Genomic DNA, 21,543 nt, shown 5'->3' with positions numbered 1-21,543 from the left:
AATAGAGAGATAAGAAAATATCCAAATAAAGTAAAAACCACACTTTTAAATAAAAGAAGTCCCAAGGGAAAAAAAGAAGGTGAAAGAAGTCTCAAAGGAAAAAATACACTAAAGTGAATGAAATGAAAATACAACACACCAAAATGTGTGGGACATAGCTAAAGCAGTGATGAGAGGGAAATTTTTAACACTAAATGCTCATATTGGAAAGAAGAAATGTCTCAAATCAATAAGCTAAGCTCCCAATTCAAGAAACTATAAGGGCAAAATAAATCCAAAGCAACTAAAATAATTGAAGTAATAGAGATAAGAGCAGAAATAAATTAAAAACAGAAAAGATAATGAAACAAAAAGATGGCTTTGTGAAATGGTCAGTAAAAATGACCAACCTATAGCAAGTAAAAAAGGAGATAAAAATTGCCAATATCAGGTATGAAAGGGGGGATACTATTGTTTCATTTGCTTTAAGTGTACTCATAATTGCTCACTGAAGCATTTTTATGATGGCTGCTTTTAAGTCTTTGTTAGATAATTCTAATATCTGTCACCTTGGTACTGGCATCTACTGATTATCTTTGTTCAAGTTGAGATCTTCCTAGTTTTTGATATGAGTGATTTTTTTCACCGGAGACTGGACATTTTGGGGATTATGCTATGAGACTCTGGATCTTCTTTAAAACTTTTGTTTTGACTGGCTTCCTCTGACACTGCTCTGGATGGAGATCAGGTTGGGGGTGGATATCACCTCATCACTGCCAGGTGATTGTATATGTCCTGGTTCACCATTTGGCCTGTATTGACATCCGGGGCAGGGACTCTTTGTTACTACTGGGTGATGCTGAGAGTTCTGGCTTCCCATTAGGCCTCCACTGATACCTCCTTTGCTGGGATTGATAAGAGCACCTTACTACTGCTCCCTATGTGGCCTCCACTGATACCACGGGGTGGGGGGAGCAGGTGTCCTCATTACCTCTAAGGAGGGGTGAAAGTCTCCTCTGATAGTATGATAGATGGGAGGGAGAGGGATGCATCATTAATGCTGGTTTAAGGTGGAAGTCTAGGCTCCCCAGTTACTGCAACAGTATATAAAAATACTGACAATAAGGACATGAAAATGCCTGACTCCTATGTTCATTCATGATGCTGTTGTGATTTCTAGGAGGATGGTGGCAATGATGATGAACTAGTAAGGGTCCATAAGTGTACTGGGCAAGACTGTGAAGTTTTCCTTAACAGAACATAGACAGTCTCTCTGTGGGTGGGAGAGCCTGGGCTTGGGTTTTTAAAAGTGATTTGACAAGCATTTCTGGAATATGACTAAGACCTAAGAACCTGCTGCTAGGGGCTGAGAATTCAAGAATGTGGTCTCTGACCTTTAAGAACCTAATATGTACTAGAAATAGATAGCTATACAATGAGATGTACCATTTCTCATAGTAACCAGCAGATCCTACCAGCCCCTTTATCTGATTCTATTCCTTCCTTCCCTCACTCACTCAAACTTATACCAAGCATTTTATTTCATGCTGGCCTTTGTGCAAAGCACTGGGAACACAAAGACCAGTAAGAAAACGTGGCTTCCAAAACCAGTCATTACTCTTGAGGAGCTAAACTTACTACTTCCTCTGTCAGAAAAGTCCTCTCCTACTAAAACTTTCTTCTCAGGTCTTTGCAAATGAAGGCTGTGTGCTTATGGTCAACCTAATTATTCCAGCTACCCCCTTTCATTTGGGTTTATGCATTTTACAAACTCTGTATGTTTTGGTGCTCTGTTTACAGATGCTATCACTATGAAGCCCCTATTAAAATGAAGCAACTTGTCATGGCATTATATATTAATAGGGTTATTATGGGGTTATGTAATTAATGTTCTGCTTCTCTTCAAAGGCTAATTAATAAATGCTACTGATTATTGTGTCAGACTGGGAAATCTTGGTCTCCAAAACCTTATAATTTCAGACTGGACTTCAAACAGTTTTATCCTGTGAATAGGTACATATATTATCCCTAAGTAAATGACCTTGACTTCAACTACTGACCTATCCTAGGCTGGTATAATCTGCCATTGGTCTGAGTGAATTGCTGAACATGGTATGTGACTTTGCATTATAAATGTTTAATTAGCCACTCAAAGTCTCTCCTCAAGCAGTACACAGATAACCATAAGAGAATTCATCCCCTAAATCAAAGATACAAGCATAAAAATACCTGAGGGAAGGCTGTGGAACAGCGTCTGGACTGGCTGGTACCTGGACTCCCTTTTCCCATTCTTCCTTCCATGTATCCGCAAAGAGGTAATAGCTGTCAGGATTAATATGGTGAGAGTCTGGAAGTTTCATCGCACTGATAAGGTCCTTCCGGAATACCTGGGAAGACATTGCATACACCTTGAGAAGATCATCACTATGGAACTAACACCATTTAATGTTCTCCTTTTAAAAAGACCATCCCCACCCACTCTGCACTGCAACAAGAGAGACATCTCTTAACTTCATAAATGGCCAGATCAACTTCTATTTGTAAAGAGTCTGAAGTATTGACAGGGAAGCCAGCTTGTTCTGGATTTAATAAAGAGTAAAGGGGTACTTCGTGAGTTATTTTTCTGGGCTCTTTGAATTTAAATCAACAATACAGGTTACTCTTAAAGAGTCTGCATAAAACAAACAATCCTTAACTCTCTCAAATTAAGCAACAAGTATCCTATGATAACTTATAATCCAGAGGAATGGATAAAGAAGATGTGGTACATATATACAATGGAATACTACTCAGCCATAAAAAGGAACGAAAGTGGGTCATTTGTAGAGATGTGGATGGACCTAGAGAGTGTTATACAGAGTGAAGTAAGTCAGAAAGAGAAAAGCAAATATCGTATAATAACGTACATATGTGGAATCTAGAAAAATGGTATAGATTATCTTATTGGGAGACTGGGATTAACACATATACATTATTGATACTATGTATATATAAAATGGACAACTGATGGGAAATGCTGTATAACACAGGGAACTCACCTAGTGCCCTGTGGTAACCTAAATGGGAGGTAAGTCCAAAAGGGAAGGGATAACTGTATGTGTATGGCTGATTCATTTTGTGGTGCAGTGGAGGCTAATGCAACATTGTAAAGCAACCATACTCCAATAAAAATTAATTTTAAAATAAATAAATAACTTATAATCGTTTATTTAGCTATCACCTAATTTTAAAATTTACTTAGACATAATTTTAGTCTTACAGAGAAGTTACAAAAATAGTACAGAGCTCACATATACCCTTCACATAGTTCCCTCTAATGTTAACATCTCACATAACCAGAGTACAATTACCTAAACCAGGAAATTAACATTACTATAATTAATCTACAAAACTTATTCAAATTTTACTAATTTTTCCCCTAATGTCCTTCTGTTCCAGAATTCAATCCAGGATCCCACACTGCAGCAGCTGTCATGTCTCCTTAGTATCCTCCAATTTGTGATAGTTTCTCAGTCTTTCCATACCTCGACACTTCTGAAGAGTACTGGTCATATATTTTATAGAATGTCCCTACAATCTGGGTTTGTCTGATGCTTTCTCACCGAGGTTATTCAGTTTTGAGCAAAAATGCCATAGAAAGGCTGCTGTGACCCTCTTATCCCATTATATCAGGAATGTATGATCTCAATGTCTTATTAGTGGTGATGTTAAACTTTATCAGTTGGTTAAGGTAGTGTGTCTCGCTGGTTTTCTCAGCTGTTAGGTTACTATATTTTCCTTTGTAATTAATAAATATCTTAGAGGAGATACTCTGAGATCATAAAAACATCCTGTTTCTCCTCAAACTGTCATGGACTAATTTTAGCATCCACGAATAGATACCTTGCCTGTAACAGTTATTACTGTGGTATTCTAATGGTGATTTTCTATTTCCCTCAGTTCTACATTTATTAATTGGAATTCCTCTGTAAAAGAGACCTGTCCCTTCTCCCTTATTTATTGTTTGTTTGTTCGTTTGTTCATTCATTCGTTCAATTATTTATTTATATCATTAGAGACTCATGGATCTATTTTATTCTTTGGGTTACAATTCAGTATTATTGCTATTTATTTTGATGCTTAAATTGTTCCACCTTTGGTCACTGGGAGCTCTTTCAGGTTGGCTTGCACCTGTGCTCTTTTGACACATCCCACCCTTTTTTGAGTATTTCCTTAACTTCCTGCATTACAACATGCCCCAGGCGTGTTAATATCCTCCACCTGATTATAAAAGCTATTGATTTTTATATGTTAACTTCATATCCTGCCACCTTACTAAATTCTTTTATGGCTTGAGTTAGTTTTATCATTGACTTTCCTAAGGTTTTCTAAATATACTATTGCATCATCTGCAAACAGAATTTTGCATCATCTTTACTTGGTCTTATGTCTCTAATTGGTTTCTTTTGTTTAATTGTACTGACTAATACCTCTACTGATATTTGGAATAGTAATGGGGATAATGGGCATATCTGTCTTCTTACTGAAATTAGTGGAAATGCCTCTAGTGTTTCCCCATGAAATAAGATACTAGGTTGAAGACTATGCCATATTTATGTTATAATGTTAAGAAAGTATCTTACAGTTCCTATTTTCTTGAATGTTTTATGATGCCTAAGTACTGAATTTTATTAAAGGCTTCTTTAGCATATATGGAAATAATTATATAGTTCTCTCCTTAGATATATTAATATGCTATATGATAATATTAGATTTCTTAATACTGAAACTTGCATTTCTAGAATGAATATCTATTTGGTCATGATATATTATTTTCTTAATATGGTATTATATTCATTTTCTAATATTATTTTTGTATCATTCTCATGAGTGATATTTATCTGCGGTTTTCTTTCTTTCCTTTTTTCTGGTATTGTCTTTGTCTTTTAGATTTAGGTATCAGCGTTTTGCATGCTTCATAAAGGGAATTAGGACATTTTCCTTGTGTTACAATGCTCTAGAATAATCTGAGAATTATTGGGACTATCTGGTCCCTATGAAACCATCTGGACTTGGTGCTTTTTAGTGGGGTAGTTCCTTATTAATTTTCTCTACCTTTTTGGAAATTGATCTCTTTAAGCTTTCTACCTCCAATGGGGTCAATTTTGGTAATCTGTATTTCCATGGTTAAGTTATCTATCTTATCCAGGTTTTCAAATTTATTTGTACAGAGGCTTGCAAAGTATACACAGTTACAGCAACCTAAGTGTCCATCGACAGATGAATGGATAAAGATGTGGCACATATATACAATGGAATATTACTCAGCCATAAAAAGAAACGAAATTGAGTTATCTGTAGTGAGGTGGATGGACCTAGAGTCTGTCATACAGAGTGAAGTAAGTCAGAAAGAGAAAAACAAATACCATATGCTAACACATATATATGGACTCTAAAAAAAAATGGTTCTGAAGAACCTAGGGGCAGGACGGGAATACAGGAATAAAGACGTAGATGTAGAGAATGGGCTTGAGGACATGGGGAGGGGGAAGGGTAAGCTGGGATGAAGTGAGAGAGTGGCATGGACTAATTTATACTATCAAATGTAAAATAGATAGCTAGTGGGAAGCAGCCACATAGCACAGGGAGATCAGCTTGGTGCTTTGTGACCACCTAGAGGGGTGGGATAGGGAGGGTGGGAGGCAGGTGCAAGAGGGAGGAGATATGGGGATATATGTATATGTATAGCTGATTTACTTTGTTATAAAGCAGAAACTAACACACCACTGTAAAGCAATTATACTCCAATAAAGATGTTAAAAAAACATAATGGAAAAGAATATGAAAAAGAATATATATATGTATAACTAAAGTCACTTTGCTGTACAGCAGAAATTAACATTGTAAATCAACTATACCTCAATAAAATTAAAAAAAATGCTTTTCCAGGAAGAAAAACAAAAACAGAAACAAAGTATAGACAGCTTCAATTTGCACAGCAGTGTGCACAGGGGTGAGGAGGACACGAATGATATGCTTACTGTGGCAGCCAAGAGGCTCCCAGTGCGAGCCTTAACCTTACCCCTCGCAAAGGATCCCTAGCTGTGTGGAAAGTTCAAAGGCCAGAGGTAGGGGATGATGATATGGGTACAGCTAAAACTTGGACTTACAGAGACAAAGAGATTCCCTATAGTCCATTTTCTGCACCTTAAGCACAGTTAGGTACTGACAATATGGGAATGAATACCCATCTAAAGTTTGATGTACTGTTATCCTCTGACTGAACAGGCTCCTGCGTGATTGACAGGCACAGAAATGTACTCACAAGCCTGGGAACATGACTTAAATTGCTGTGGCAACTTAGGCTTTGTGATTCTGCCTTTTCAAGAACAGGAAAGAATGCCATGAGTTCTTCAGCTAACCTGGTACTGATTTCACTGATGAAGGCCCAGTTAATGCCTAAACAATGAGGGAATAAACTTTCATATAAAAGCATACATACACTGATATATACCTCACCTACTAAGTGCTAATTCTGAAAAAAAATCAAACAACCACTTGCAGGTTTAAGGTAAATGTGTCTACATCTCTGGATTATCAAAGGAAGAGATGCCATCAAGCAAACATTTTAGCCTTTAATGCTAATCAAGGTTCTCTGAAGAGAAACACTGTCCAAGTTATGTGTAACATGAAAGTTGAAGCACAGCGCATGGTACAAGAAAGCAATTAATTCTCAGTTGGTGTAGCTCTGTTTAAACTGACATTTCACAGAGTACAGGACTGAACTATCACATAATTGAATGATGTCATTTAAATGCATAAGGACTCATTCCATTTGCTATTCTGCAGGGACAACTCTACAAATGCCTGTTGGTTTCATTTAGGGAAGATTTAGAATGAATAATATGACCTGAGCAGGAAACCAACGTTAAATATGCTGGTGTCGAGGTGGCAACAAAATGACTTTCCTACCAAGAATCCTAACCAATTAAAGTTAATTGGGTACTGTGCAGGGAGAAAGCTAAGTCTATAGGAAACAAAAAACTGCTGGTTTACTACATAATGCTTTGTATAAGGAGGTAAGAGAGGATCACAGACATATCCATTAACATGTTTTGCACAGAGCTCAGTGTTCTGGGTGGCTAGTTGGAGAAACTGAATCACCATTTTGCTGAACACTCTGATCCATTTCTATAAATTACCAGAGTGCCTTTAATGAGACAGTGGTTAAGACGCGGTGGCAATTTACAATTGTGCTCAACTACTGCCTGTGGGAAATCCTACCTTAGCTCTGCAAAGAATACTAGAGCCAAGTATTTTTCAACCTCATAAAATATTTCATTATTTTCCATACAATACACTTCTCAAAATAAATCAACTGATTGCAAAATCATGCTTTGGGATTAACAATAATCACACAGCATAAGCCATGTCTTCATACTTGATATAACTGCTTATGAAAGTCTGTTTTGTAGAGTTTCCTAAGTAGCCTGGAAACATATTGCAGTGGGCTGAATGGTGGCCCCCCAGAAGATATGTCCACATCCAAATTTCTGGAACCTGTGAATGTTACCTTATATGAAATGGGATCTCTGCAGATATAAATAACTTAAGGATTCTGAGATGAAAGGATCATCGTGGAATATCCAGGTGGGGCTTAAATCCAATAACAAGTGTCTTTACAACAGAAAGGCAGAGGGAGATTTGAGACAGAAGAGGAGAAGGGATTATGACCATGGAGGCAGAGACTGGAGTGATTCATTAATCCACAAGTCAATAAATGCTGATAGCTATCAGAACCTGGACGAGGCAAGGAATGGAATCTCCCCTAAAGTCTTTGGAGGGAATGCAGTCTGGCTGATTTTGGACTTCCGGCCTCTAGAACTGTGAGAAAATAAATTCCTGTTGTTTTAAGCCACCCAGTTTGTGGTAATTTGTTATAGCAGTCCTAGAAAACTAATACACACATTTACCAAACAGAAGAGTAACCTGAAGACTCTAGACAAAGAGGCCAATGAAATCTGGCCCTTGTCCATTGCTTCAGAAATAGTAAACTTCCAGGGAACAGGCACTCTGTGAAGTCTGGAAAACCTCGGACTGCAGAAATACCAATCAACTCATACCTATTTTTCTTAAGCAAATGAAGGCTAAATCCAATGACTACTGTAAATTTCCCTTCCACCTTTAGAAAAAAATAGACTTACATGGTAAGCCTGATTTCAATTTTACAAGCTAGCCAGATTAAACAGCATCAGATCCAAGGTTTCTAGAGAAGCATTTTTACTCAAGGCAGAGTGCAAGAGTCTGCCTTATCTTGCTGTAGAAGTCAAACATTTCAAGTATGAGGCAGAACATAAAATGCTGAAGAGGGGATAGGAATTTAAGTTCAGTACTCAGGAAGATATCTGCAAAGTGATATGAAATACATTTACCAGACTGGTCTCATGAATCTGCTTCTGGTAAGAAAAGTCATTTTTAAAGGTTTATAAAATAAACACAGGCAAACAAAATAGTTACAGTGTATCCTGGGTAGAAGTATGAGTTTTATATACATATAGTGGCACACACATACATGCATATTTGTATATATTTTCATAAACAATAAAAGGATAAACCAAGAACTAAAAAATAATAATAATAAACAGCACGGAGGAAAGGGGAGAAAATAGGGAGAAGAGAGACCAAAGCTGAATCTTTCTGAATGTATTTTGTTTCATAGTTTGATATTTGAACCAGGTAAATGTTTTATATGGTAAAAAGTGAAATTAAAAATGTTTAGGGGACTTCCCTGGTGGTGCAGTGGTTAAGAATCCACCTGCCAATGCAGGAGACGTGGGTTCAAGCCCTGGTCCGGGAAGATCCCACATTTCACGGAGCAACTAAGCCCGTGCGCTACAACTACTGAGCCTGCAAGCCACAACTACTGAGCCCCCACACCTAGAGTCCGTGCTCCACAACAAGAGAAGCCACCACAATGAGAAGCCTGTGCACCACAACGAAGAGTAGCCCCTGCTCACCACAACTACCCCGCTCGCCACAACTAGAGAAAGCCTGCGCACAGCAACAAAGACCCAACTCAGCAAAAAATAAAAAAAAAATAAATAAATTTATTTAAAAAAAACTTCTTTAGGACTTCCCTGGTGGTGCAGTAGTTAAGAATTCACGTGCCAATGCAAGGGACACGGATTCAAGCCCTGGTCCGGGAAGATCCCACATGCCGAGGAGCAACTCAGCCCGTACGCCACAACTACTGAGCCTGTGCTCTAGAGCCCACAAGCCACAACTACTGAAGCCTGCATGCCTAGAGCCCATGCTCGGCAACAAGAGAAGCCACCACAATGAGAAGCCCGCGCACTGCAATGAAGAGTAGCCCCCACTCTCAGCAACTAGAGAAAGCCCATGAAGCAACGGAGACCCAATGCAGCCAAAAATAAATAAATTTAAAAAAGAAAAGAAAAAGGAAAAGCGTTACAAAAAAAAAAAAATCTTTAAAGAGAGGAATATGGGTCCAGGGACAGACTGCCTGGATTGGTCTACTGGTTTCACCACTTACTAGTTTGGGAAGCTGTCAAATTCTCCATGTTTATTTACTTATTTGTAAAACAAGGATAAGAACACTTACGTCATAGGGGTAGTTGTAGGGATTAAATAGGTGAATTTATGTAAAGGTCTTAGCATGGTATTGGGCTCATTGTAACTGCTAAATAAACTCTAGTTGCAGTTATTTTATTATCATCATCATAGTCTCAGCTTTAGTGCTAAAGGCAGAAAGAAGTATATAGCTGAATTCTCCTCTCTAGTCCATAAAGTAATTGTTGATGGGTAAAAGGAGATGTGAGTTCAGGGCTCAACTAAAACGTGCATGGTTTGACTCCCAAAGACAGTGTTCCCAAGCAAGAGCTCCATCGAGAACTTTAACCAACATTCTCTAGGCCATGCGGTAATGCAGAAACTTCACAAAATGAAACATGGCTATTTGTTGCTAAATTAAAGATTGTGAATGAGGGATCTGGATGTTGACACTGACCTAGGTAATGAAGTTGAGAAGTTTTACAAGTTCTTAACTGTGTGCCTATTTTATATGCACTGGTAGTTTCCCCAAAAGTTCCTGAAACAAAAATGCTTTGTACTTACCAGATATCTGCTCATTTATGGTCAAAGAGGGGATTCACAGGCTAACATACAGCCCAGAAGCTATGCCAAGTCCAACAGTGCATGCACATCTTGGCCTCTCAGATGCTTGCAGAAACAAAGGAGGCCTCACTATGAATTCAATTAGAATATCAATGCTTAACCTGCCAGAGCCACAAAATGAAAATGCCCTTCATGGACAGCTCTGGCTTTTACTGTTCTCATTAACATCTCTCAGTGGGCAGTTTCTTATAAGCACAGCTAGTCTGAACATTTCTGTGACACTTTTTAGAGGAAAAGCCAAAACATGTGCTTCCTGTATGACACAAAGGGGAACACTGTCTGGTCCATGTATAATGAAGCAGAGAGATTGATCAGTTTTGATTCATAGTCACTAAATCTGAAATACATAACTGACGACAAACAGATGTCACCCCCAAAGCATTAAAAAACAGCTGCAAACACGGTAACTCTATTTAATCAAGAGGAATTAACCGTAAGTGATTTTCTTAGAATTATACAATCTTAAGGCAAGAAAAGATTTTTCAGGTTATCTAAAAGAATCAACCACTTAAAGCAGAGAAAACCTAGCAAAGAATACAAGCTTGTTTTTATATCAACAAAAGTAGCCAGTGTTGTCAAGATACTGTGTCCCACGCTGGTTTTTCCAATGAAGCCAAACTTATTCAATTTCTAAGTTTAAAACTTTAAAAATCATGGAAATACTTTTCAGGTAGTTTAAATAATTCTTAGGTTTCTTATAAAGAATAAATAGGACATTTCTGATGGCTAATGGGCTGACATCAACTGGAACATCGATTCCCGTAAAGCAATGTACTTTTGGGCTGCTTAGGTAGGTTTGATTATTCTCCTTACTGTATCAGAGGCATATACATCCTGTTAATGGAGGAGGAGGAACAATTGAGTCTGACTTGGAGATGTGAGCACTTTTCATACAAGAGATGACAACTGAGGTTTGCTTTGAAAGTTTTTCTCCCATTCCTCAATGTCCCTTTTTGTGCAGTAAGTGTGCATTTGCAAGCTTAGTACTTTTTATCTGCTGTGGGTCAGAAAACCAAATAATCAAGCTTGTTAGAAATACAGGTAAAGTGATATAAATAGGCTCTATTTGAGAGTATGCAGTGTTCTCTGCTGAGTTAAAATATATGAGCTTTCACTCTGTTGCTATGAAAGTCTTAGATATAATAAATGAGACTCTGGGCCTAGAGAAGATATGCAGTCAATCTTTTAAGATAGGTTGATATATTTTACAGACCAGTCAGACTAATATTAGGTGAAAATATGCAGGCTTTTGAGAAAGAATAAAAGACTTTTTAATATATTCAAATTGGTCATCTAGTACTATGAGCTTTTTCTAGGGCAATTAGCTTTTTAAAAACATCTTTTAGAATAGGAGCCCTTTTGAGAATCAGATGAAGGCTACTAGCTCAGAAAAAAAATACACATAAAATCATACCCTTAAAAGTCTGTATACAATTTTCAGAAGGTACCAAAGCCCCTGAACCGTATGTGGAATTCACATACCCCTAGGAAATACTCCTCTAGAGGATAACTCAGGGAGGCACACACAGGAATCTCACCAAAGCACTAAACATCAAAGAAAATATTTGTCTATCAATGCAGCCAATTAAGCCCCAGTGAAAAAGATCATTTATATTGCACTTCAATGACTAAAAAATAAGGTTTCATCTTGGATCTGTAGAGAGTCAGAAAAAAGAAATTCTCATCTTTACAAGAAGAAAAAGGCAGGAGAGGCAGCAAATTAACGAGTTTTTGTGAAGCCATTAGAGAAATGAGTCACAGGACAAATAGTCAAACTCAAAGAGAGGCAAGCAGGCCTGCAGGGAGACACAGGACAGGAGCATTTCCTTACTTGGGGCAGAAGCCCCAGCAGGAACATTAAACTAGAAATTCTGATGAATCTCTGGGGGCTAAGTGGGGCCTACTATGAGAATATGAAGTTTCTGGGGGCTGTAGTCATAGGGGGTTCCCACCTTCTTGTAAGCTTTTTCTCTAGAAACCCAGGAGGGCACTCACAGGGAAGATGGGGGAGAACCTGGAGAAAAAGCTCCCCCAGTGGTGCTGTCTGGGTCGCTGGTGCTCAGTGTCCTGGCTCCCTTATTGAACAAAAGGCTTCATCTACAGAGGAAGGATTTCAAGTGAGGGCACTGGACTAGTGCTGTGGGAAGGGAAAAGCACCCAGCCTCAGCTTCCCTGTGTTACTCAACAGAGAAAAAAGCCTTAATCTGCAGGAGAGAAAACCTCAAGGACATAGACTGAGAATACCAGAGGATACCTGCTGCAGGCATTCAGGAAAATAGTGGGCAGGGGCAAAAATGCTCTATCCCTGAAGGCTACCTCCCCAACCTCACCCCCAGACACAGGACCACTACACACTCCAAAGACTGAGACATAATCAGAAGAGTAGAGAACACCACCCCTCCCTCATACCCTACCACCACACTAAAGCCTCCAGTGATAACAGTGGCTTATAGCTAGGAGAGCTGTAGAAAACAAAATCTCTCTGAGGACAAGCACAAGGGGAAAAGTCAAGAGACGAGACAAAAACAAGATTATCTGAGGAATTCCAAGTCTCTGGTACCCATAGCAATAACAAATTTCAAACACTCTTGGACACTGCTGGTGGGAGTGTAAACTGATGAGACCCCTTTGGAAGATAGTCTGGCATTCCCTCAAATAGTTAAACAGAGTTACTATGAGACTCAGCAATTCTACACCTAGGTGTTTTGTCCACCTAAAAACGTGTCCACCTAAAATATGTCCCCCTAAAAACGTGTATATGAATGCTCACAGCAGCATTACTCATAATACTCCAGAAATGGAGACAACCCAAATGTCTATCAACTAATGAATGGATTTTAAAAATGTGATATATGCATACAATGGAGTATCATTTAGTCATAAAAAAGAAATGAAGTACTGATACATGCTACAGCATGAATGAACTTTGAAAATCTTATGTTAAATGAAAGAAGCCAGACACAAATAGCCATATATTGTATTATTCCACTCATATGGAATGTCCAGAATAGGCAAAACTGCAGAAACAGAAATTAGATTAGTGGTTGCCAGTGGCTGGGAGTAGGGGCCCAGGGAGTTAACTGCTAATGGATAGGGAGTTTCTTTCTGGGGTGATGAAAATGTTCTAAATTTAGACTGTGGTAATGGTTACCCACACAACTCTGTGAATATACTAAAACCCACTGAATTATACACTTTAAGTAGATGAACTGTATGCTGTAAGAATTATATTTCAAAAAAGATGTTAAAATGTCTTTTAAAAAAGAACAATTGTTGTGGCATCAGTGGACATCACCTGAGAGGCTTTGACATCCACTCCCACCCAGCAATAATAAGGCATTCCTCCTCCTCAATGTGATATCAGCAGAGACTGGGTAGAGAGCCTGGACTATCACCACTGCCCATCAGTAATGCAGTACCCCTTACCACACCACTGCCCCTGCTATCAGTGGAGGTAACAAAGTGGGGATTTCCACCCCTGCCAAGTAGTAATGAGCCAACCTTCCCCCTTCCCAGAGGGATAACAGAACTACCTTCCTAGAGAGATAACAGAACTAGGATGGGGAGCCTAGGAATTGTGTAACTGGTGGTAAAAAGTCAGTGTCTCTCTTCCCCACTGGTCTGGTTATTATGGAAGCCTGCCAAAGCAGATTTAAATAAGACTTAGTGTCTGATAACATAATACCAAAAAACAAAACAAAACAAAACAAAAACCCAGCCCAGGATGCAATAGGAAATCATTCATAATACTAAGAACCAGGAATAAGAGACCATCAACAGATACCAGCACTGAGATGACACAAATGTTGGAATTATCTGACAAGGATTTTAAAGCAGCCATCATAAAAATGCTTCAACAAGAAATTACAAACACTTTTGAAACAACAAAAAAAGAAGGTTTCAGCAAAGAAATAAGAAGATACAAAGAATAACCAAATGGAAAATTTGAAATGTAATAATATAATAACTGAAATAAACACATAGGATAGGCTCAATAGAATAATGGAATTAACAGAATAAAGAAACAGGGAAAAAGAGAAATTAATCTAACCAACAGAAAGAATATACACTGAAAAAACAGGAAGAGTCTGAAGGACTTGTGGGAAATAACAAAAGATCTAGCATTCATGCAGTTGAAGTCTCAAAAGAAGAAAAGAAAAAAAGGTGGAGCTGAAAAATAGCTGAAGAAATAATGGCTGAAAATTTCCCAAATTTGGCAAAAGATATAAACTTAGATTCAGGAAGCTGATCAAAGCCCAAACAGGATAAACCCAAAGAAATCCATGCCCAGGCATGGATTTCTAAAGTTTTCTTGGGAAAACTAAAGACAAAGAAAAATCTTGAAGGCAACTGGAAAAGAAATGACTGATTATCTATGGGAGAGCAACCATTTGAATGAGAGCAGATCTCTAATTAGAAACCATGGAGGCAGGAAGGAAGTAGCACATTTTTCAAGTGCCGAAAGAAAAGTTCTGTCAAACCAGAATTCTGTATCAAGTGAAAATAACCTTCAGGTAAAACCAAGACATTCTCAAATGAAGGAAAACTAAGAGAACTTATCACCAGCAGACTCCCCCTAAAAGGATAGCTAAAGGGAGTTCTTCATATAGAAAGGAAATAAACAAAAGGAAAGTTGGAACATCAGGAATAAAGGAAGAACAAGAGAATAAAAATACGGGTAAATATAAGAGACTACCCTTTTCCTCTTGAGTTTTATAATAATATTTTATTGTTGAAGCAAATATTCTAACATTGTCTAATGTAGTTCTCAATGTATGTAGAGAAAATATTTAAGACAACTATATGATAAAGGTGGGGGTGGGGTGGATAAACAAACCAAATGGTGGTAAGCTTCCTTTACTTCAAAGTGGTAAAATGTAGAGACCAGGAGACTGATGTCATGTTTGTTAAAGGCCCTCCCTTTTAAAGGTTGCTTCCCAAGAGCAACCACTAAAAATCTACACAAAGATATACCCTTAAAACCACCATAGAAAAATCAACATGGGGGAATTCGCTGGCAGTCCAGTGGTTAGGACTCTGCACTTTCACTGCTGAGGCCCCAGGTTCAATCCCTGGTTGGGGAACTAAGATCCTGTAAGCTGTGCAGTGCAGCCAAAAAAAAAAAAAAAAAAGAAAGAAGAAGGAAACTCAACATGGAACTTAAAAAAATGTTCAAGTAATCCACAAGAAGACAGAAAATAAAAGAGGAACAAAAAACCCAGAGAAAACAAACAGAAGAACAGTAAAATGGCAGACTTAAACCAAACAGTAGTAAAAGTTACATTAAATATAAATGTTTTAAATATGCCAATTAAAAGACAGAGATTGAAAGAGTGGATTAAAAAATGACCCAACTATATATCATCTGCAAGAAACTCATTTCAAATAAAAATTATATGTATAAATGAAAAGTGAAAGGATGGAAAAAATATACCACATACCATGTAAACAGGAATCAAAAGAAAGCCAGAAATGATATTAATATTAGATAGTATAGACTTCAGAGCAAACAAAATTACCAAAGACAAAGAGGGACATTACATGATGATAAATTCACCAAGAAGATATAGCAATCTTAAATATGTATGCACCTAACAACAGAGCTTCAAAATACACAAAGCAAATTTGATAGAACTGAGAGGAGAAATACCCAAATCCACAATTACAGTTGGAGACTGCTACAGCCCTAACTGAACAACTGATAAAACTACTAGGCAGAAAATAAGCTGGGATACAGAAGAACACCATCAACCAACAGGACCCAACAACAGTGGAATACACATTCTTTTCAAGTTCCCATGAAACATTCACCAAGATAAACCATATCTTGGGCCAGAAAACAAACCTTGACACATGTAAAAGAACTGAAACATACAGACTATGTTCTCTGACAAAAATGAACTCAAACTAGAAATCAATAACAGAAAGATAGCACTAAAAGTCTCCAAACGCTTGGAAACTAAACAACACACTTCTAAATAATCCATGGATCAATGAGGAAGTCTCAAGGAAAATAAAAATATTGAAATGGATGAAAATGAAAATAAACATACCCAAATTAATGTGGTGCAGCTAAAGTAGTATTTAAAGGGAAATTTATAGCACTAAAATTCTTATACTATAAAAAAGGAAAAATTTCAAATAGCCTAAGCATCTACCTCAAGAATCTAGAAAAAGTACAAAATAAAACTGAAGCAAGAAGGAAAAAATAATAAAAGTAAGAGCAGAAATCAATGGAAATTGAAAAGAGAAAAATAAGAGAGATGATTTCACTGATATATAGAATAATTTGAGCAATACAATATATTATGTAGTACTGGATTATAACCCAAAGTATAAAATAAATATATGTCAGTCCATACTGATATAAATAAGTTATTAAATAAAATTTTTAAATGAAGGAAGCATCCAAGGAGGTTCTTACAATTGCTTAATTTTGGGAAACAATCAGATTATCTAATAAAAAGCTCTTGGCACAGAAAATTACAATAAATGGTACCTATGAGAGGTAGGCGTTATAACGTCCATGTTATAATGACAAAACAAATGATTTCAGAGAGATGAAATAAACCAGCCAAGCAACACATGGAATCAATCTTTTCTAATGCCAAGGCTGGTTTTGTCCTACAATATCAGGTTCTCTCTTTTATAATAGAATGGGACATATAAATGAAAAAATTTGCTTCCAGTAGCCCAGGTCCCCTATCTCTTGCAACAAAACACTGATATTCTCACTGACTTGGAGGCAGCAGGCCTTAAGACTCAAAGCTCTTGAGTCACTTTATGTTCGAGGACTGGCTGTCCTAAATGGGAAAGTAGCAAGGTTTCTTTCTCACCATTCTGTAGTCAAAGCCTCCTCTGGATAGGTGGGAAATTTGTTCTGCTCCTGTTTATGTGCGTTTTATTCCCTAAGCTTTTCTGCATGACACAGACACATATAACTACACACTGATATTCTACTCTGCCCAGAAAGATCCCTGGCAAAAGGTGAAAATGAAAAGTGACCTCTGAGAAAGGGAGAAATGCTCTCTCTGGCTAACACCCTAAAGCAATGCCGCCCCCCCCACCACTTGCATGAGGGCAGGTGGAACCCGGCCTTGTTTCTAATCAACAGAATATGTCAGACATGATGGGATGTCACTCCCTCGATTAGGTTATGTTATGTGGCAAATGTAATGGGATGCTATTCTCATGATTATGTTATATAAGACTCAGTCTTGGGCTTCCCTGGTGGCGCAGTGGTTGAGAGTCTGCCTGCCGATGCAGGGGACACAGGTTCGTGCCCCGGTCCGGGAGGATCCCACATGCTGCGGAGCGGCTGGGCCCGTGAGCCATGGCCACCGAGCCTGAGCATCCAGAGCCTGTGCTCCGCAACGGGAGAGGCCGCAACAGTAAGAGGCCTGCGTACCGCAAAAAAAAAAAAAAAAAAAAAAGACTCAGTCTTAGCAGACTGGAGTAAAAGACTCTCCCCTAGCTGGCTTTGAAAAAGTAAGCTGCTGTGTTTTGAGAGGATCTATTGGAGAAGGCCACATGGCAAAGAACTACAAGCAGCCTCTAGGAGTGGAGGGTGGTACTCTACCAAAAGTCAATGAAAAAACAGGGACCTCAGTCCTCCAGCTGGAAGGAGATGAATTCTGCCAACAATCTGAATGAGCTCGGAAGCAAATTCTTCCCTAGTCAAACTTCTAGATGAGAACACAGCCCAGCCAGCACACTGATTGCAGCCTTGAAAGACCTTGAACAGAGAGAACCCAGTCATGCTGTGCCCAGACTCCTGACCCACAGAAACTGAGATAATAAATGTGTGCTGCTTTAAGCCAATAATTTTGTTATATTGTATAATGCAGCAACAGTTAACTAATACATTCCCTTTTCCTTTGCAGCCAAGGAAGACTACTCATAGTAGAAGTGAAGATAGACAAGGTCAGTTTCTCATCATTTAATTATCACAGAGGAAAGTCTGTAGGGTTCATAAAACAATTACCAAATCCAGGTGCAACCCTGGCACTTTGCTGCCCTTGAGGCAGAAGACGACTAGCCTCACAAGGACTGGCCCATTTTTCCTGGCCTGGTGGTAGTGCTCTGAAGGCTGTGAGGACATACCAGAGCCCAGATCTCCAATCCAGTCCTTTCCTTCTCTATCCACAACTTCCTCATCTATCCTTTCCTGCACTGCCTCCCACCTGCCAACTTAGCTCTTTCCTATCATAGGCCAGATCTTTGGCTCTTTTGGTCCTTCCCAATTCTCCAAGTCTGGCTCCCTTTGACTTCTTGGCTAGGAGAGGACTTATATTCTAAAGCCAGGCACTTAGGTGTCATCACCAAAATGAAAGCACAGTGAAGGTTACTGTTTTCCCCAAAGGAAAAAGGAAACGGAATCTTTCTTGAAAAGCAAAAAAGTTCATCAGAAAACAAGCCTATCCATTGGCATGTAGTTTACTCCTCACGTCTCCAAGATCTGGGTATTGTAGATATGTAGGCAGAAGGTAGCTATCTGTCTATTTTTTAAGTCTTAAGAATTTAATATCTGATCTCACCTCAGCAGGTTTCTTGTGTTCATTTGGAATTTTTGACTTGCTCCTATACATTGAGCCAGAAGTAAAGGAAGTGGAAGGACCTGCAAAAGATAATTAGAAAAACATACTGAGACTTATTACCTGCTATTGTAACTAAATGTCATCCAAAAGAATATGAAATATATGGTGGAGAAGAGCACAGTGACCTCATACCACTGAAGAAAACAGTTAAATTGCAACCAAAAAAGTTTCATAATGGAGTTTAATGACATTTATGGGTGACATCCCAGGGTGCAAAAGCTTCAACAGTGCTAACGCTGAGGAGATTCAATTTGGTGTAATCATATTTCATAATAACTTGGAATAACACAATTCATGTTCCATCTGGAGAAAAAGTATCTGCAAAAGTAACTGAAAAAACTAAAAATGTGGAGCAGGTAATCTGTGTAACCTTCAGCACTTCCCCAAATGCTACTGTTAATAAAGCTGTTGTCTTTTACAAATGATGACTTATCCAGTCAAACACTTAGTACCTGAGCTACAAATAGAACTGTAGGGCCTACAATTATGCTCTCATACTTTTCTTACTTTCTAGAAAAGGACTGTTAAATCATTGGTAGATGTGGCTTTGTTGCCTGGGTAAATAAAAAGTGAAAAACAAAATGCTATATGCCGCATAAAACCAATTTTCTCACCTAACTTATCTATGTCTAATGAAATTTAAATAAGAAAAATGGTACTCCAAGCTTTCCTTCCTAGAAACATTATTTTTTAACCATTAAAAGAAGCATGAAACAGCTTGTCCTCAAGTCAAAGAAATCCTCAAGGATTACAGATACAGAGGTTACCAGCTGTTGGCTGGTTCTACTCACTCTCGTCTGAACTGTCACTGCTGCTGAGAGTTCTATGACGTTTCATCCTGGAGCATCCTGGGAAAGAGAACAACACTGAATAAAATAGTCAACCCACACATACCCATCCCAGAGGGCAGTCAATACTGCTTAAGAAGCAGCAGCAGGCAAATCACACAAATCAAATAATTTCTGTTAAGAATATTCTCAAATGACCTAGAGTGATGGGAGAAGAGTACTACCAAATTCTCCAATACACAGTGTGTCAAAGACTGGTTGAGGCCACATATTAGCTTTAGGAGGAAATCCAAGCAGCAGAGAATGAATGGTATAGGATTGGCTGGAGCCTCAGATGTGGCCACATGACCACTGTCCACCCAAACAAAGGGGGGCAGCCACAGGGTCATCATCAGCCAGGGATCCCTAATAAGAGAGGAGCAAGAAAGGAAAAAGCCGTTGCAAAGGCAGAGCTGTCAAGGGCCAAGGTTAAAAAGGCATGAGACATGGCTGGCTGAAGAAAGAACAAGTGAGGCATGTCCCATCTTTAAAAGCACAAACCATTGCTCTTCTGCCTGCCCTTTCTCTCCCTTTCTCACTTTCTACCTGTTCCCATCCCACAAACAACTAGCCTAATTTAAAATTATATCTATCTATCGCAAGAAATGCTACAGAAAGCTCTTATATCGTGAAAAATAATGTTTTAAATTAAAACTTCCAATGGTTTAAGCATCCTTGTGTGTGTGTGTGTGTGTGTGTGTGTGTGAGAGAGAGAGAGAGAAAGAGAGAGAGAGACAGAGAGAGAGAGACAGAGAGAGAGAGACAGAGACAGAGAGAGAGAAGGAGGGAGGGAGGGAGGGAGGGAGGGAGGGAGGGAGGGAAAGGGAAAGAGAGACCAGTGACAGATAAAAAAGAGGCACCACCTTTCTGGGAACACATCAGCACTAGAGAGAAGAAAAAAAGGAAAACATGGTAAGACACTTTAAGTCACAAAAGAAGTGCTGAAAATATAAACTAGAAAAGACAGTGATACAGTCAATAACTAACATTCTTTTATGCGCCACAGTATGTAAAATGCTACTAGGGACAATCATGATCCAACAAGGAATAAAGGTCAGGGCTACTGCCTTCAAGAGACTCACAATCTACCAAGGAGATAGAAATCCAAGTACAAGGCCACTATGAGCAATGAGGAGTAACAGAAACAAAACTGTATGCTAAAAAGCTGGTAGAGCTCCATTTCTGGCATGACAATGTGAAGAGATTTGTGGATCCATTCCCCAGTGAAACTGGTGAAAATTACTTAAAAAATAAACAAAAAACACTCATTTAAAATCTCTGGAGGGCTTCCCTGGTGGCGCAGTGGTTAAGATCCGCCTGCCAACGCAGGGGACACGGGTTCGAGCCCTGGTCCAGGAAGATCCCACATGCCGCGGAGCAACTAAGCCCGTGCGCCACAACTGCTGAGCCTGTGCTCTAGAGCCTGCAAGCCACAACTACTGAAGCCTGTGTGCCTAGAGCCCGTGCTCCACAACAAGAGAAGCCATAGCAATGAGAAGCCCATGCACCGCAACAGAGTAGCCCCCACTTGCCTCAACTAAAGAAAGCCCGTGCAGCAACAAAGACCCAATGCAGCCAAAAATAAATAAATAAATAAGAAAAATAAAGTTCCCTTAAAAAAAATAGAATAAAATCTCTGGAAATGGTCCTAAGGGCATACAGAAAATGAAGAAGCACTCATTAAAGAAAATCTACAACTCAGTACATAAAGTAAGAGTCTATGGTATTTGGACCTAGACCCACTCCCTCCATTCCTGCTCCCAGCACAGATATCACACCAGACAAGTGCAGCCAAGAACACAGAGCTCCCTCTCCTCCAGCTCCCAGTTGTAAAGCTGGGAAGAGCAGGATGTGTGTTTCTCATCTGGTCCGCAGCGACTACTGGTTGATGAGGCTAGGTTCCAGACAACTATGGCTGAGAGATGGGGGTTCCCTTCTTCCAGGTGGCCCCCATTCCTGGTATGGAG

At 38.9% G+C, this 21,543-nt stretch overlaps 1 protein-coding gene across 1 annotated transcript in view; it reads right to left on the bottom strand.

Annotated features, from left to right (window-relative positions):
• Window positions 1-19,591, bottom strand: part of JADE3 (jade family PHD finger 3) — a 71,746-nt gene extending 52,155 nt beyond the window's left edge. The window contains exons 1-3 of the mRNA XM_065900949.1: window positions 19,541-19,591; window positions 18,690-18,769; window positions 2,209-2,366 (exon numbers count right to left, since the gene is read on the bottom strand). Of these exons, the coding sequence (XP_065757021.1) occupies window positions 2,209-2,366; window positions 18,690-18,769; window positions 19,541-19,586 (284 nt within the window). The 5' untranslated portion in view covers window positions 19,587-19,591. The remainder of the gene's footprint in view (window positions 1-2,208; window positions 2,367-18,689; window positions 18,770-19,540) is intronic.
• Window positions 19,592-21,543: the final 1,952 nt, after the last annotated feature.

This window comes from Phocoena phocoena, chromosome X, assembly GCF_963924675.1.
Source record: "Phocoena phocoena chromosome X, mPhoPho1.1, whole genome shotgun sequence".
Taxonomy (NCBI): Eukaryota; Metazoa; Chordata; class Mammalia; order Artiodactyla; family Phocoenidae; genus Phocoena; species Phocoena phocoena.
The sequence above is the reverse complement of the archived record's forward strand: the minus strand, read 5'-3'. Positions and strand labels throughout refer to the sequence as shown.